Genomic DNA, 19,304 nt, shown 5'->3' with positions numbered 1-19,304 from the left:
GTTTTCTGTTCCTGTGTTAGTTTGCTGAGGATAATGGCTTCCATCTCCACCCATATTCCTGCAAAAGACATGATATCTCATTCCTTTTTAAGGCTGCATAGTATTCCATGGTCTATATGTACCACATTTTCTTTATATAGTCTATCACAGATGGGCATGTGGGTTGATTCCACGTCTTTGCTATTGTGAATAGTGCTGCAATGCACATATGTGTGCATATGTCTTTATCACTGATTTTTACTCCTTTGGGTATTTACTCAGTAATGAGACTGCCGGGTCAAGTGGTATTTCTGGTTCTAGGTCTTTGGGGAATTGCCACACTGTCTTCCACGATGGCTGAACTAATTTACATTCCCAATAACAGTGTGAAAGTGTTCCTATTTCTCCACTACCTCACCAGCATCTGTTGTTTCCTGACTTTTTAATAATTGCCCTTCTGACTGGGATGATATGGCATCTCACTGTGGTTCTGATGTGCATTTCTCTAATGCTCAGTGATGTTGAGCTTTTTTTCGTATGTTTCTTGGCCACATAAATGCCTTCTTTTGAGAAGTGTCTGTTCACGTCCTTTGCCCACTTTTTAATGAGGTTTGTTTTTTCTTGTAAATTTATCTAAGTTCATTGTAGATTCTGGACATTAGACCTTTGTTAGATAGATAGACTGCAAAAATTTTCTCCCATTCTGTAGGCTGTCTGTTCACTCTGATGATAGTTTCTTTTGCTGACCCAACCAATTTAGAAGACACTTTGACAGTTAAATTTTCTTTTTTCATCTCTTAATATTTGTACTTCTTTTTCACATCTCAGCAGCAGCAGAGAAATTTTTTTAAAAAGAAAACTAAACATAGTCTTACCATATAATCCAAGAATCATGCTTTTTGGTATCTACCCCAAGGAGTTGAAATCTTATGTCCACACAAAAACTTGCACATGAATATCTACAGAAGCTTTATTCACAACTGCCAAAATCTGGAAGCAACCAAGATGTATTTCAGTAGGTAAATGGATAAACTTGGCATAAGAAGCTTCCTGAAAAGGAAAAGCCAAATTCTGTAAAAGGAAAACAGGCAGCCCATGTGGCCTGGGGCCAAAAATGGGGAATGAATCCCCCACATGGGAGAGGGTGAGTGAGTGTCCTTCTGGGGTCCACTTTCCCTGGGGAACTGTACAATCCAGGCCATTGGAGAGCACCTTGACTCTCTCAATCTCAGAATCGCACTTAAGGAGCAGCCGGGAAACCATGAGAAGAAACTGCTCCAGGATGTGTCCCATGGAATGTCTCAGACCCACGCAGCTACAGTAAGATGCCATTCTTGATCTTAGCTGTTCAACTGTGTATGGACCTGGAAATCAGCAGCACTAATCACTGGAGTTAGGGGGACTTGGGCTGGGGTTTGCAGAAATGAGGCTTGAGTAGGGGAAGAACTCCTGCAGCCAGAACTGAGAAATGAGCATGACCTGGGATCCAGCCCAACTGGCACAGGATCCAGGCTGTCTCCTAAGACCTAAGCAGGGGGAGAGCTGCCTCAGAGGCCAGGCTGGGGGCTGGGTGGCATCTCCCACTGCCCTAAGCTGAGTGGCAGACTGGATGCAAACTTTCAGGACTGACTAGATACCTGGGTTGGCTGCCACAGTCGGAACAAGGGAGGGAGCACTCCGCCAGAACAAGGATAGGAGAGGGACACAAATCCCATGTCTGTCGGCCACAACTGTGGCTGCTTGGGCTGTCCCTCCTTCCCTAGGCTGAGACCTTGGCATAGTGGTGGCCACCCCTCACCCAAGCATTTTCCCAGGGGCTTGGGGGCTGCCCCACTACCCTTGTTGGGACTTGTGCATACAATCACCATGGGGACCTGAGGACAACTGCCCAGTCCAGCTCTGCCTGGGCTCTGCCCCACGCCTCTCCAAGGTGAGGTATGGCATCCAGGCTCCTGAGTCTTCTATTACCCAATCTGCCACCTGAGACACCCAAGTACTTCTCCCATGGAAAAGAGGTTGGGCACAAATCCTATTGTACCCACTGTAGCTGGTTCTAACCTGTAAACATCATCCACTGACCTAGAGGTCAATCTGCAAAGCCCATTGCCACAACTTCTAACACAAGAGCAAAGTGCTTGGAAACTAGAAGATCATTGCACAACCAATGCTACCACAGTGACCCATGCCAGCCTGGGTCACCAGGGGGTTGAGGGCCCACTCACCCATTCAGCATACCACAACTACAACCAGCAGCCAGGAAAGCTACACAGAGGCCCAGGAAATAGCCTGAACTGCCAACACAGGCGCTAGAATACACTGCCCCATGGCACAAGGACAGACATGCTTAGCCCACCACTGCTACCACTGAAACCTGAAAAGGGATCCATCAGGTACTCCAGTCTCCAGTACAACTTCACGACAGCCACCACCAATAACTGCACCATTACACACCAATAAACCCACAGCTACCACAAAGGCTATTTACAGCCAAAGAAATCAAACAGCGTTTTTACCACTGCACATCCTGAAACAAAGCCAAACAGCCCTACCTACCCAAACACATCATGGTCACATAGTCAAGAAAAAAAGTCCCCTCCCAATGAAAGTAAATTAAAAAATAAGCGGCAACTGTTGCTCTGCTTGTGCAGAAATCAACGTAAAGACACAAAAAGCCTGAAAAAGCCGAGGCAATATGACACCCTCAAAGGAAAACAATAGTTCTCCAGCAATAGATCCTAACTGAAAAAAAAACCTCAAAATGCCAGATTAAAACTCAAAATTACTAATTTCAAAGAAGCTCAATGAGATGTAAGAGAAACCTGAAAACCAGTACAAAGAAATCAGAAAATCAATATAGGATGTGAATAGGAAGTTTACTAAGGAGACAGATACATTTTTAAAAACCCAGAAATTCTGAAACAGAAAAAAATCATATAAGGAAGTACAAAATACAATCAAAAGCCTCAACAATAGACCAACAGAAGAAAGAATCTCAGAATGTGAAGACAGGTCTTTTGAAATAATCCAGGCAGACAAAAATAAAGAAAAAGGAACAAAAAAGAATGAAGCCTTGGAGATGTCTGAGACTACATAAAAACCTAATGTACAAATTATCAGTATTCCTGAGGGGGAAGAAAGATCAAAAACTTTAGAAAATATATCTAATAAAATAAATGGTGAAAACATCCCAAGTATAGCAAGAGATACAGACATCCAAATATAGGAGGTCCACTGGCCCCTGAAAAACACACTCCACAAAGGACTTCACCACAGCATACTATAATCGGATTGTCAAAAGTCAAAGTGAAAGAATTCTAAGATCAGTAAGAGAAAAGTAATGGCAGACTTTTCAGCAAAAATCTTATAGGCCAGAAAAGAATGGGAGGGTATATTCAAAGCACTAAAAGAAAATGCCTGCCCCTGGGCATAGTGGCTCACATCTGTACTCCCAGCACTTTGGGATGTCAAGGTGGGTGGATGGCTTAAGCCCAGGAGTTTGAGACCAGCCTGGGCAACATGGTAAGACCCCCACCTCTACAAAAAATACAAAAGTTAGCTGGGCATGGTAGCATGTGCCTGTGGTCCCAGCTACTTGGGAGGCTGAGGTGGAAGGATTGTTTGAGCGTGGGAGGCGGAGGTTGCAGTGAGCCGTGATCATGCCACTGCACTCCAGCCTGGGAAACACAGTGAGACTCTGTAGCAAAAAGAAAAGAAAAAAGCCTACCATTGAAAAATTCTATTTTCAGAAAAATTAAGCTTCATACATGAAGGAGAGATAAAGTCTTTTGCAGACAAGCAATGCTGAAATAATTCATTTCCACTATACAGATCCTGTAAGAAATGCTCAAAGTCCTAAATGTGGAAACAAAGGAAGATATCCACCATCACGAAAACACATGAAAGTATAAAACTCACAGTAAAACAATCACACAAAGGAGGAAGAGAAGGGAAACCAACGGCAATACTACAGAATTCCACCAAACCACAAAGAGAAATAGAGAAAAATAATGGGTGCAGCACACCAACATGGCACATGTATACATATGTAATAAACCTGCACGTTGTGCACAGGAACCCAAGAACTTAAAGTATAATTTTAAAAATATATATATATATAGAGAGAGAGAGAGAGAGAGAAAAAAAAAATTAAAATTATGGCCAGATGCAGTGACTCATGCCTGTAATCCCAGCATTTTGGGAGGCCAAGGCAGGAGGATCACAAGGTTAAGAGATCAAGACCATCCTGACAAACATGGTGAAACCCCACCTCTACTAAAAATACACACACACACACACACACACACACACACACACAAAATTAGCTGAGTATGGTGGCACGCATCTGTAGTTCCAGCTACTTAGGAGGCTGAGGCAGGAGAATCACTTGAACCCAGGGGGAGGAGGTTGCAGTGAGCTGAGATCGCACCACTGCACTCCAGCCTAGGCAACAGAGCGAGACTCTGTACAAAAAAAAAAAATTAAAATTAAAAATTAAAAACAAAAAAAACTAGAAAATGAAAAATATGACAGGAACAAAACCTCGCATATCGTTATTAACCTTGAATATAAATGGATTAAATTCTCCTCTTAAAAGATACAGATTGGTGGAATGGATAGAGAAAAACATGATCCAACCATACGCTGCTCACAAGAAATCCATCTTACCTATGAAGACACAGTCTCAAAGTAAAGATACTCCACACAAACAAAAAAACACTCGAGACCAGGAGTAGTTATACTTACACCAGATAAAACAGACTTTAAACCAAAAACAGTTAAAAAAAAAAAAAAAAAAGACAACAAAGATCATTATATAATGACAAAGGGACCTATTCAGCAAGAGGATATAACAATATATCCAAATATACATGCAGCCAACAGCACCCAGATTCATGAAACAAATATTACTACACCTAAAGAAAGAGACAGACAGCAATGAAATACTGGTGGTGGGCTTCAACACGCTATTCATAGCTTATCGAGAAAGAAAATCAGCAAAGAAACACTGTACTTGGTGCAATGGACCTAAAACACATTTACAGAATATTCGATTCAACTGCAGAATTTATGTTCTTCTCATCAGCACATAAAACGTTCTCCAAGATAAACTATATGTTAAAACACAAAACAAGTCTCAACAAATTTTTAAAAATCAAAAATTTTCATGTATCAATACCAAGAAATCAACACCAAGAAATCAATACCAAGAAGAATTTCAGAAAATATACAAGTACACAGAAATTAACAACATGCCTCTGAACGACCATTGGGTCAAAGAAGAAATTAAGTCAGAAGTTTAAAAAAATTTTTTTGAAACAAATGAAAATGAAAACGCAATATACCAAAACTTGTGGGATACAGCAAAAACGGTGCTAGGGGAGAAGTTTATGACATCAAGTGACTACATGAAAGATCCAAATTAACAACCTAAGGTCACACCTCAAGGAACTACAAAAGTAACAAACCAAGTCCAAAATCAGTAGAAGAAAAGAAATAACAAAGATCAGGGCAGAACCAAAAAATAAAATACAATACAATAAAATAAAGACCAAAAAACAGTACAAAGGATCAGGAAAACAAAAAGTTGGTTCTTCAAGAAGATAAATAAAATTGATAAACCAATTGCTAGAGTAACAAGAAAAAAAAAGAGACAATCCAAATAACATCAGAAATGAAAAAGGAAACATTACAACTGATACCACAGAAATACAAAAGATCATCAGAGAATATTATAAACAACTATATATTCACAAACTAGAAAACCTAGAATTCCTGGAAACATACAACCTCTCAAGATTGAACCAGGAAGAAATAAAAAACCCAAGCAGACCAATAATGAGTGGCAAGATTGAATCGGTTTAAAAAGTCTCTCAACAAAGAAAAGCCCAGGACCAGATGGATTCACAGCTGAATTCTACCAAATGTACAAAGATAAACTAATACCAATCCTCCTGAAACTGTTCCCAAAAATTGAGGAGAAGGGTATTCTTCCTAATTCATTCTATGAACCCCAAATCACCCAGATACCCAAACAGACAAGAACACTACAGACCAATATCCCTGATAAACACAGATACAAAAACCCTCAATGAAATATTAGCAAACTGAATCCAACGGCACATCAAAAAGATAATGCACCATGACCAAGCGGGTTTTACACCAGGGGTGTAAGGATGGTTCAGCATACACAGTCAGTAAATGTGATACATCACATTAACAGAATTAAGGGCAAAAACCACATGATCATCTCCAAAGATGCAGAAAAAGCATGTGATAACATTCAGCATCTCTTCACAATGAAATCCCTCCACACATTAGGCATGCGAAAAGCATACCTCAAAATAATAAAGATCACATCCAACAGTCTCACAGCCAACATATAAGAACTGGAAAAAGACAAGGATGTCGATTTTCATCACTCCTACTCAACACAGCACTGACAGTTCTAGCCAGAGCAATCAGGCAAGAGAAAGAAACAAAAGGCACCCAAATTGGTAAAGAGGAAGTTAAGTTATCCCTGTTCATTCATGATATGATCTCCTATTTAGAAAAACCTAATGACTCCCCCCACAAAAAAACTCTTAGATTTGATAAATTCAGTAAAGTTTCAGGATACAAAATCAATGTACAAAAAACAGTTGCATTTCTATACCAAAAAGGAAAAAAAAAACCAAAAACCTACTATCTGAGAAGGAAATAAAGAAGGCAATTCCATTTACAATAGCCAGAAAAAAAAAAAATGGAGGGAGATGGCAGATCATGTGCAGTTCCCGCTCGGAAGGACAGAACAGTGTGCGGAGACTCACACCGTGAACTTTTGCTCCAAGAACCATTGTAGAATGTACCAGGAAAACTGAAAGAATTCACGAATCCTTTGCAAGACACAGCATACCACTGCAAATTCCATGAGACACACGCAAAAACCTGAGTTCCCAGTGTGTGAGGTGGGGAAAACCTGCCTCTGAACACACATCCTCACTGTGGTAGCTGAAAATCCAGATAATGGGAAAAGGATTTAACCTTCCTTAGAGGTGAAATAGATTTAGGGAGCCACACGAAAAATCAAAGTAGCATCATGGCAGGAAGAGCCCTGCAGGCACTCCCAGTCTCCAGCTCAAGCCCAGGGAAGCCATCCCTGGCTATACCTCACAGGGACCCTTGAGGAAGGCAGCCAGCGGAATTAGGGTGGGGTCACAGGATGAAAAAGCTTCCAACTGAAATCTGTAATAATTTTGACTGGGCACAAATTTTCTTGAGCAGAATTTCTTGAGCAGAATCTGGTGGGGGGGCAGGGTGCAAATGGGAACGGCTGCAGATACGAGCGTAGAAGCCACCTCCAACAGTGCGGGCAGATGGGGAAGGGCAAAGCCCCCATGCTTGCTTTCTCAGTGGGAAAGCTTATGGCCTGGGGCAAGGTCTGAGGTAGGCACTGCAGAAGAGAGACCAGCCTTGCCAACTGTGTGGGAGCTGGATGAGGCCTTTCACTACTGGCTCTCCCCTATTTCCCTGGCAAACTATATAACACAGCACAGGTGGCCACAATCCCCTCTGGAACAAAACCTCATTGGCCTGAGAACCACCCCCCAACAACCATGGTGGCTGCAGCAAGCCCTGCCCAGGGAGAATCAGAACCCAGACCCACCTAACCTTGCCCCCAGCTGATGGTATTTCTCTACCTACTCTGGTAGCTGAACACAAAAGACATAAATTCTTGGGAGCTTTATGGCCCCACCCATCGCCTGAGAAACCAGAATACTTACCCTGGCCAACCTGAGGCAAGCTTAGATACCTCTACTACTATGGCAGCTGGCACTCTCTTGAAAGCGAGGTCAACCAACTGGCCAACCAACTCAGGCCATTACAGCAACTCATGACAGAATAACCCTGCTCCCAGGAAGGAGAAAACAAAAGCTAATTCCACTGCCTGCAACATTCTGGCTAACCAGAGGTCCTGAGTTTCTCCACATGACACTTTCACTCCTGCCATAACCAGCATTTGAGAAAGTCAGCATACTAAATATATCTACAACCAAGAACTCTCACAAAGTCTCCATTACTCCCCTGCCAACCCCACCAAAGCAGATGCTGGTATCCACAGCTAGGAGACCTGAAGACAGACCACATCATAAGACTCTTTGCAGGCATTCCCCAGCCCTGGTCCAGAGCCTGGTAGCCCTACTGGTGGCTAGGCCCAGAAGAACAGTAACAATTATTGCAGGCTGGCTCTTAGGAAGCCCCATCCCTAGGGGAAGGGGGAGAACACCGTATCAAGGGATCACCCAGTGGAACGAAAGAATCTGAACAGCAGGCCTTGAGTTCCAGACCTTTCCAATGAACTAGTCTCCCGCACAAAAAGGAACCAAAAAAGTAATTCTGGTAATATAACAAAACAGGGTTCTATAACACCCCCAGAAGATCACACTAGCTCCCTAGGAATGGATCCAAACCAAGAAGAAATCTCTGAATTGCCAGATAAAGAATTCAGAAGGTTGATTATTAAGCTACTCAAGGAGATACAAGAGAAAGGTGAAAACCAATTTAAAGAAACTTTAACAATACAGAATATGGATGAAAAATTATTCAGAGAAATAGGTATCACAAAGAAAAAACAACCACAACTTCTGGAAATGAAAAACACACTTAGAGAAATACCAAATGCACTGGAAAGTTTCAACAGTAGACTGGACAAGTAAAAGAAAGAACTTCAGAGTTCAAAATCAAGGTTTTCAAATTAACCTAATTGGACAAAGAAAAAAGAATTTTAAAAAATGAACAAAGCTTCCAAGAAATTTGGGTTTATGCTAAATGATCAAACCTAAGAATAATTAGTGTTCCTGAGGAAGAAGAGAAATCTAAAAGTTTGGAAAACTTATTTGAGAGAATAACTGAGGAAAACTTCCTGACCTTGCTAGAGATATAAACATCCAAATACAAGAAGCTCAAAGAACACTTGGGAAATTCATCACAAAATGATCATCACCCAAGCACACAGTCATCAGGTTATCTAAAGTCAAAATGAAGGAAAGAATCTTAGGAGGTACGAAACAAAAGCATCAGGTAACCTATGAAGGAAAACCTATTAGATTAACAGATTTTTCAGCAGAAACCTTAAAAGCCAGAAAGGATTGGGGTCCTTATCTGTAGCCCTCCTGAAACAAAATAATTGTCAGTCAAGCATTTTGTATCCAGCAAAAAAGCTTCATAAATGAAGGAGAAAAACAAAGAAATATCCAGGAGAATATTTAGCCAAGGAGATGAAAGATATCTCAAAAAAAAAAAAAAAAAACCTACAAGCCGGGCACAGTGGCTCACGCCTGTAATCCCAGCAATTTGGGAGGCCAAGGCGGGCGGATCATGAGGTCAGGAGATCGAGACCATCCTAGCTAACATGGTGGAACCCCCTCTCTACTAAAAATACAAAAAATTAGCCGGGTTTGGTGGCACGCACCTGTAGTCTCAGCTACTTGTGAGGCTGAGGCAGCAGAATCGCTTGAACCCGGGAGATGGAGGTTTGCAGTGAGTCAAGATTGCGCCACTACATTCCAGCCTGGACGATAGAGTGAGATTCTGTCTCTAAAAAACAACCAAACAAACAAACTACAAAAAACACTAATGAAAGAAATTGTGGATAACACAAACAAATGGAAAAACATCCCATGCTCATGAATCAGAAGTATTAATATTGTTAAAACGACCACACTACTGCAATCTATAGATTCAATGCAATCCCTACCAAAATACCAATGTCATTTTTCACATAATTAAAAAAACTACCCTAAAATGTATATGGAACCAAAAAAACAGCATGAATAGCCAAAGCAACCCTAAGGAAAAAGAACAACGCTGGAGGCATCAACTTACCTAACTTCAAATTATACTACAGGGATACAGTAACCAAAAGAGTATGGTACTGGTATAAAAACAGATACAAATATCAATGGAACAGAATGGAGAACCCAAAAATAAAGCCACATATTTACCGCCAACTGATCTTTGACAAAGCTGACAAAAACACACACTGAAAAAAGGATACCCTTTTCAATAAAAGGTGTTGGGAAAATTGGATTGCTATATGCAGATAAAATAAACTGGACCCCTATCTCTTGCCATATATATAAATCAACTCAAGATGGAGTAAAGACTTCAATGTAAGACCTGAAATTATAAAAATACTAGAAGGAAACTTAGGAAAACTTTTCTGGACATTGGTCTAGGAAAAGAATTCATGGCTTAAGACCTCGAAAGCACAGACAACTAAAGCAAAAATAAACAAATGGAACTTAATTAAACTAAAAGGCTGCTGCACAGCAAAATAATCAACAGAGTGAACAGATAATCTGCAGAATGGGAGAAAATGTTTGCAAATGATGCATCCAACAGAAGACTGATACCCAAAATTTACAAGGAATGCAAACAACTCAATAACTATTGTGGGATCTGGCCAGCAGCCCACAATGCAATGGGGCTCTCTCTTTGTTCCCAGGTGGATCGGCAGGTTGAGAAATAATAGACACACACAAGATAGTGAAAGCTGGGTCCAGGGGGGTCACCGCCTTCTGGTCTCATGGCACCAACAATGCACTGGATATGCCAGCATTTATTATTAAGTTTAGTGAGGGCGGGGGTAGGTTAGTGAGGGATTTAGGGTCATTTGATTATGAGGTGAGATGGTCACATGGGGATGAAGTAATAATTCTTTAACATAACATCTGTATGCAGAAGTACAGTATACAGAGACAAGAATTTACAATATAGTGTGTGCATCAGTAATTTCTAACAGAGCCTTAAAACAGAAACACAGTCTTTCCATATTAATCAGCAGTAACAGTTGCAATCCAAAGACATTTCTGGAAACTTGGAAAAGGAGATTGGAATTAGAAGTGGTGGCCAGATCTCTAATTTTTAGTATTCTTTATCAGGACTATTTATTTATGCATTCCCTTATATTATTAAAAATTAAAAATACAATTTCCTACAAATGAGATAATCTGTTCATCTATCTCAGAAATGACTGTGCATATGTACTATTAAGAATACTCAGCATGGCTAGGCACAGTGGCTCACACCTGTAATCCCAGAACTTTTGGAGGCCAGGGCGGGTGGATCACTTGAGGTCTGGAGTTCGAGACCAGCCTGGGCAATATGGCATAACCCCATCTCTACTAAAAATACAAAAATTAGCCAGGCATGGTGGCAGGTGCCTGTAATCCCAACTACTTGGGAGGCTGAGGCAGGAGAATTGTTTTATCCCAGGAGGCAGAGGTTACAGTGAGCCGAGATCGCACCACTGCACTTCGACCTGGGCAATGGAGCAAGACTCCATCTCAAAAAAAAAAAAAAAAAAAGGATTAAAGAAAAAAAAAAATACTCAGCAAGGCCAGGCACATGGCTCCCACCTGTAATCTCAGCACTTTAGGAAGCCAAGGCAGTTGGATCACTTGAGCCTAGGAATTTGAGGCAAGCCTGGGCAACATGGCAAAACCCCATCCCTACAAAAAATACAAAAAATTAGCCAGGTATGGTGGCGCATGACTGTAGTCCCAGCTACTCAGGAGACTGAGGTGGGAGGACTGCTTGAGCTCAGGAAGTTGAGGCTGCAGTGAGCTATGATTGCACCACTGCACTCCAGCCTGGTTAACAGAATGAGGCTCTGTTTCAGAATAGAAAAAAAAAAAAAAAAAGAATACTCAGATAGCTTAGAAGTCATTATTCTTAGGACAAATTAGACCTTTTCTGTAATTTGTCTAGTTTTAATTGTAATATTTTAATGTAACATTTTTCAAATTATCTCTTAAGGCTCCCTCCAGTTAAAAAGTCCTAAAGGAAATTATTTTCCCTATGAAAATTATAACAAAGTAAATCTAAAGTAGCTGAATATCAACAGGTGACTAAATTTAGGTATGTGTGACCCACAGACATTTTCTCAGACAGGGCTGTGTGCCCTGAAAGAAGTGTACTGTCAAGAAACACATTTCGCAGATATCAGGAATATGAGTTTTTAGGGTGGGATCATGAGCTGCTCTCTTAACTGTTTTAGACATTTGGCACAAAATATTTTTAGGAATTCTTTATTCTTAAAAATCTCAACTGCATATATAAGCTTATTGCTCAGATAGAAGAACATGAATAATCAACCAAAAGTTAATTCGTGTTATTCATTTATTATTTTCTATAATATATCTGAATATAATAAAATCATATATACTTTTTGGTGAGGAATTTTCAATATAGAGATTGAAATTATTTTTATATAAATGTCATAATTAGGAATATATGATTTATACTTCCACTTCACATTCGTCATTGCTAAGCCTCTGTGAAAGCATTGTTTATTTCTGTTTCACAAGAGCCAGAGAAAGCTCAGGGTAAAGATAAACAGGGATTACCAAAACCCCAAATAAGGACCTCTCCAAAACAGACCAGTTATAAAACAAGGTCCCTTCATCAAGAAGCAAAAAATAATCTACTTTACCTCCTGTAAGATAACAGACTATATGGGACCCAGATGAGAAATAGGTGAAAATACTGAAAATAAATTCAAGCTGATTTGAAAGAGTAAGTGTTTTTGTTTTACTACCATAAGTACATTAAAGACAAATTGTATTTGGACCCTACATAACTTACAAGTTATAGAAAGAGCTTCCAAGATGAAAAATAACTGCAGAAAGAATTACAACATGGAAATTATTAAAAGCATTTCAAAAACTATCATTTGCATTTGAGAAAAATTTTCCTCTTTAAAGGAGAATTCAAATAAAGAATAACACAAAAAAGTCGACCTCTCAATTGGTTCATGATTAAGCATAATAAAGAACATATCAGCAATCACACAGAATCTATTCTTATAAAATTCATTGCAACATTTAAAATATTTTACTGCATAGAATTTTGGACATCTATAGATAATTAGTTTGATCCTGTTCTATTTTCACCTTGTTTGCAAACATCTCCTTTAATCACCCTCAGAGTCTATTAAACAACATAGTAAATTGTTTACTAAAAATACAGACATCAAATCTCCCCAAATTTTGGATTCTGAAAACTTAAGTATAAACAGGCAGCCAAACAATGTTTTGAAAAATATATTCATTTACATGGCATTACTTTTGCAGGGTTCTAATAAAAAATTTTAAGTACAGATTCTTTGGGTTTCCTATGAAAAATAAAACCATCATTCATACTAATTCAATTTAACTAAGAATACATGGTCAAAATTTTTCTCACAACTTAATTCTCTGTGGCAAGTAATATGCTTATAAAATTTGCTCAGTGGTGATTTTCCAGTTAGTACCAAATTTTTCATTCAAATATAACAAACTATTTGAAAGGAATTATTTAATAAATATGTCATATGACACCATGCACTTAAACCTAAAGCCTGTGATGCAGCAACAATAACAGTGGGCAAATTTTTAAAAAGGAAACATGTCCACTGAACACTTTCATTTTTGAAGCAAAAACATCACCAAATTATTTCTTTTATACTAGACTCCATGTATTTCAATTTACAATCAAATTTATACTCTTCACTAAAAAAAAATGTTGAAATAATAGAGAAATTACATATATAGAGGTAAAATATGATTTTTCTTGTTATTGCATTTTTCATCTCATTGTAAGTGATGGGGCACTGCTGGCTGATTTCACATAAGCAAAGGAGACCACACTAAGGTCAGGGTTTCCTTGAGAGAGGCGACAAGAAAGACTGAAAAATGCCACAGCTTGGAATCTGATTGCTTAAATACATCCTCTATTCTAGTCTTATAAGCTTTTCAGCTGGTAAATCAAAATCCTGTTATACACTAGGATAATATTCATGACAATTCTCTATATTTTATCTTCTTAAAATCAAAGACTCAATTCTAAAGGGTTAATAGAGGAATTACAAAGTAACTCTCTAGTTTGCATTTCCCATAATGCTAAAATAAAGCTTTTTCTTTTAGTCTAGAAATTTGCTTTTTTAATACTGTGAAAAGCCTCTATGAATCTGTTTAACGTATTTATTTCTTTTCATCTATTCAGTGCCACTGGGCATAACATGTAATGCAGTGCGTGTTGATATTTTGCAAAGCACCACATGACTCACTGTACCCTAATGCACTCCATTAATCCTGTTTGGACAGCTGGGTCCAGGCATTTGTTAGCTGCATTTTAATTGTTCCATCTTTCTTTTTTTTTCTTTTTATTTATCTCTATGGCAAACTACTCTGGAATTTAATTTGTTGGCCTTCAAAAAGTAAATTTTACCATTAGTTTGTTTTCTTTGTATTAAAACTATACTCAGCATGTAATTTTCTTCCATAAAATCAGTATATATTAATGATTAGCAATCAATCTTAAATAATAGTACAGTGAATGAGTTTCGTACATATTAAAATGATAGGCTGGCTGAAATAGAACAGAAATTATTTAATAGACTCATAATATAAATGATAACATTTAACATCAAATCAGGTTGCTAAAGAGCATACTTTTGGCATTTTCAAGATTCACATAAGCAGATGTCAAAACAATAACAAGTCCTATAAAGCAAACACAAAAGAAATAAGACTATTACACACACCAGTTTTTTATTAGCTTATGGAACAGTGGTCCCTTTACATTTATACTTTAATTTTGTTTTCTATTACAAACATGAAATCCTTTGTAAGAATTATGAAGATAACTACAAAGCTTCTACTTTCTTTGCACAGCCTGCATCCCTGATATCTGTAAGTCTTCAATAAATAATGGAGCCAATATGAGAGCTAATGCAAAAGCAACTCAAAGTTACCAGCAAATTTTGTTATGAGCAAGTAGCTAAAATTTAATGACCAAAATTTTCCAATCATTTGTGTGCACTCTTAAGTCAAAACCTAAGTCTAGAGAATTAGATAGAAATGCTTCATGAAAATTTTTGTCTGATGTAATATTTAGTGAAGAACTGAGAAAATGGTCTACGATAGCATTTTATAAAAGGCGACTAAAGGAAGACTTACTCAACTATTTCAATGACAAAGTGAAAATCTGTTTTTCTTCTAAAAGATTATCAAATTCTCCGTAAACTGAAACATTAAGAAAATGACAGGAATGAATGACAAGCAAGTAGGAACTCTCAAGGGTGTCCTTTGAATCAGAGTGTGTTCTCAGAGATTACACTGCATTCATCTCTATTTCGTGGACACAAAGCAGCTTAAAATAATTTACAAATGTTCAATTTTTTAAACCATACTAAATTATAAATGCTTAAAAACTTTTATACAGAAAAATTAGTTTAATGCAGTTTCCTCACTAGAGGACTCAAAAGCCTAACTTATGAATGTGTCAGTAAAAACAAAACACAACAAAAAACCAGCCCATTGTTTGGAGAAAGAATGCTTTCAAGTGTGTAAAAAATAAACGGTCTTTGTTTGGTAAAAGTATTTGTCTTGGTATGCTCCTATACATAAAGTACAGAAGTAAAGGTGTAAAATGATGTAGGAAGAAACACTGTATTTCAAAGGTAATCTTTATGAAAAAGTTTAGAAAGTAAAAGTTAAATAAGTTCAGTAAAGACAGTTTTTAAAAACATTGATCTTTAAGTGAAAATTCCTCAATGAAACTTACCCAGTGTTCTCGACATCACAGGCAGAGCAGAGCTCAAGACCAAGATGGACACACAATTTCCAATGATCTGTTGTGAGAAATGAGAAAGAATATTGGGCAGTTAAACAGCAGGATGACAATCAAACCCAGTAACATTCTGAGAAATTATTGTGCATTCTAGTTACCTAGTGTACTTTGCTGACTTCTTAATGATACTTACTATTCAGTACAGAATTTTCAAAGAAAAACACACTTTTAAAATAAATAAGGTTATATCTGTAAGTTCCAGAAGATGTTTACAGTACCTAGCACAAATATAGTTATAGAATACTTAAATTATTTGACACCTAGATAATGCATTTTACATTACTGATTGCAGTTGTTAGTTTCAAAAGGCTCTGCCTATCAAGTAACAAATAATTAACATATTGGAGACTTCGGACTACATTTTTAAGGCCAGATTATTGCTTAAGATCTCTCTTATCACATCTACTTCTAATGTTTATTATAAGATCTAAAAAGCACCAGAAATCCAAAACCTCTAAACTTTTGTAATAATGCATCCTATGTTTATTCTTCCATAGTAAATAAGAGGAGTTGAAAATACCAATTAATATTTATGATCACCTAAATTAGATACTAAATATCTCAACTACTTATTACGTTTAAAGAAATAGCTGGCTGTGTGTGTGTGTGTGTGTGTGTAAAATAACTTCTCCCCTTCAAGTAGGCTAAAAATATAAAATAAAAACAAAACAAGCTTTCAGCTCTTATTAGTTATTCTTCTTTGTCAGCCTATGGGCATATTTTATAAAGATTCAGTCACTATATACAGCAACAGCCTTTTTATTCTGAAGCCAATGACATGTTGTGGAAAAAGTCAAATTAGCCTCAGACTACAAAATGTTTCTGAGTAGAACTCTTCCGTCTTACTTTAATTATTCAAATTTGAAATACTTTGTCTCTACTACTTGTAGCAACTAAGTTCTTCAGACTTCAAACAAGCTCCCTGAAGTACAGTTAGCACAATCCAAGTTACTCATTAGCAATACCCTTTCTTTAGAGGAAAAGGAGTCCTTTCAGGGGTCTTCTATAGCTAGTTAACAAGCTCTGCAGTTCTTTGCATTTACAGTGAATGGACGCCATCCAAATTAAACAGGGTACATCCCTTTCCCACTCACTCAGCATTTTGAAAATCTTCCAGTTTGTGTTTACGCAACTTACAAACAAATACCTATCACTGCAAATGAACCATTCAGGATGACTATTAAATAAAGCAGTCTGTCTGGGAAGGCAAGAGAGGCCACAGTCACCTAAGACTCTACCTTACCTTTGTCATAGTTGTGTCATCTTTCTTGGGAGTAAAGTTTCCAAAAAATCGAAGGCTATAGAAACCGACAACAGAGGACACCATAAGATAGCTGTGAGAATCAAGGAAAAAACTCTCCAACAGAATGCAAGTTTCCTAAGTTCTCAGCAGTCTCCAAAAAGTCTTAAGGCCCATAGGAAAAACAAAACAAAAAGCCACTTTAAGTGCTTGAGGAAGACTAACCTGTTGTTTTCTCTTCTAGACAAGTGTCTTAGTAAATAACCACTGCCCCAGAAAACTAGGTATAAAATTTGGGGACAGGCTGAACGTTCAGTTAAAGAAAGGATACAAAATCAAAATGATTTCAAGTGCAGCTCCCACAAAACCAAACGTAGAAAGAGAGGCATTTCCTATTCCAGGCCCCTGGGGTGGGAGAAAGACACTTTTCAGAATTTGATGACACCATTATACTGGTTTCCCTAAAACAGCTGTTTCATAAATATAAGACAGTTGAAATTATGAATGTTTACTACTTTGAAATAACATCTAGACTTTCAAAGGCCAACAAGACATGGCATTAAACTGATTCCATCAACAAATTCAGGCACCATGTTAATAAATTTAATAAGCTCAAGAAAAATTACTTATCTCAAATGTAATTTAAGTTACTTCTCAAGATGACATGATTATGCTTACTGTTATAAAATGGGGCAACTTGCCACTTGAGGAAAAAAAGTCCTGAATAGTTTCGGGAAAGAGTTTTTTAAAATACCATAGAAAAATAAGAATAGGATATACAGCTATCTGAATGCTTACACAACATACAAAGATTACACAATCAACGTATGTCAAAATTAAGCTAACAGTAGAAAGAGAGTAAATGTGCATAGCCTGTTCCCATACCTGAAAGTTTCTTTTGCCCAAATTTTCCTTGGGAATTCAGAGTTACAAAAGACAAAACTGTTAACACCAATTTTTAAAAAGTAATGCTATGAATTTTTTCCTAAACAATTATCCCTATCTCAAAAACTGTCTTTACCTAGAACTTTAAAAAAACACAAAGAAGTTAATATTTTTATAATGAAATCTGAAAAAACTATTCCCTACTGAAGTAGAACAGTATTTTCAAAGATTACTAATAAAAGAAACTATCTGAATATTGTACTGGTCAGCACAGATTACATCTAATAGAAACAACAGGGATAATTAAGAATCTACAGTCAGTCCAATAAAAAATAACTTTTTGACAATCTTTTGAAGAATAAATAAATGATGCTAGTAGAAAGTGATGGGGTTCAGGACACACTACTCCAAAATATGGGGCCTAGTATTTGAGAAAACACAGGAAGGTCACACACTGATCCGCCTCTCTTCTCCTGTGAAGCAGGCCATAAGACCCCCGTTTGAGGGTGCCCTCGCCGCCACCCAGAGGAGAGGCACACCGAGAAGAATATGAATAGGCCTTGCTAAATTCCCCCCGGTTTATAATCATTAGATCACACCCCTGTCTTCCAATCATACTTCCCCAAAACTGTCCACTCTTCACTAAACCTGAGCATAAAGATACACAGCTTTTTCTGTTTTTTTGGTGGTCTTCATTTCTGAAGACTCCTGTGATATGTAAAACTTATCTTAAATAAATTTGTCAGCTTTACTCTTGTTAATCTTTTGTTATAGGCATCTCAGCCATGAACCTTGCAATAGGTTAGAATAAGAAATTACTTCTTCTCCCCTACAAAAGCTTATTGATCAACAGAGATAATACTTTGGAATTATGCTATCTCAAGAGAAGCCATGTAGGAAGGATGAAGATTATCTAATTTTTTTACACAATTATACAGGGATCTCCTATAACATACAAGTCATTTTCTACTAAGCACTAAGAGGGATGGGTACAAAAATGTACCACAGGGCTTGGGACTTGTTTTGTTGGTATAGTAAAATGGGTTAAAAGTGACTAGGAAGTCAGTATAGTAAGTGACTTCCTGTTCTATCAGCGGGTTTGAGTATAAAACTAAAGAAAAAGGTAAGACTGTACATGGAAAAGGGTAGTTTCTTGTCTGTCTGTAGGATGAGACACGTGAAGCATGATGGTGGGCTTATACTCATGGAGAAGAGGCTGTTACTGAATACAACAATGGCAGTAACAAACGGCACAAGGTCCTGGAAAGACTGGGGTCAGGGGATCTGAATCAAGACTGTGGCTAAAGGAATTTCATATAGCTAAATGAATTTCAGTAAAATCAAGATAAACTCTGATAAGAAATCTAAAAGGAAATTCCAACACTTGAAAAAAGGCCCTGTCAATCCAAAGTAAAAAATTAGACACAAAAACCACAGTTTATATTATAAAGGGTCTCTGCAAAAAGAAATTCATATAACTTGAAGTATATACATGCACAAAGGTGAAATGTTTTCATTAGCTTACTTGAAATACTCAGGGTATAGACAT

At 37.8% G+C, this 19,304-nt stretch overlaps 1 protein-coding gene across 9 annotated transcripts in view; it reads right to left on the bottom strand.

The window, feature by feature from the left end:
- Positions 1 to 19,304, bottom strand: part of LMBR1 (limb development membrane protein 1) — a 214,090-nt gene that overhangs the window by 30,626 nt on the left and 164,160 nt on the right. For all 9 annotated transcript variants that reach the window (XM_033194184.1, XM_033194185.1, XM_033194179.1 and 6 more), the window contains 3 exons: positions 17,202 to 17,275; positions 16,874 to 16,964; positions 15,565 to 15,631 (listed from right to left, as the gene is read on the bottom strand). In XM_033194184.1, coding sequence (XP_033050075.1) covers positions 15,565 to 15,631; positions 16,874 to 16,964; positions 17,202 to 17,275 — 232 coding nt within the window. The remainder of the gene's footprint in view (positions 1 to 15,564; positions 15,632 to 16,873; positions 16,965 to 17,201; positions 17,276 to 19,304) is intronic.

Source organism: Trachypithecus francoisi, unplaced genomic scaffold (assembly GCF_009764315.1).
Source record: "Trachypithecus francoisi isolate TF-2019V2 unplaced genomic scaffold, Tfra_2.0 Lachesis_group4, whole genome shotgun sequence".
In the NCBI taxonomy this organism is placed as follows: Eukaryota; Metazoa; Chordata; class Mammalia; order Primates; family Cercopithecidae; genus Trachypithecus; species Trachypithecus francoisi.
Note: the sequence above shows the minus strand (reverse complement) of the source record. Positions and strands in the feature narration are given on the sequence as shown.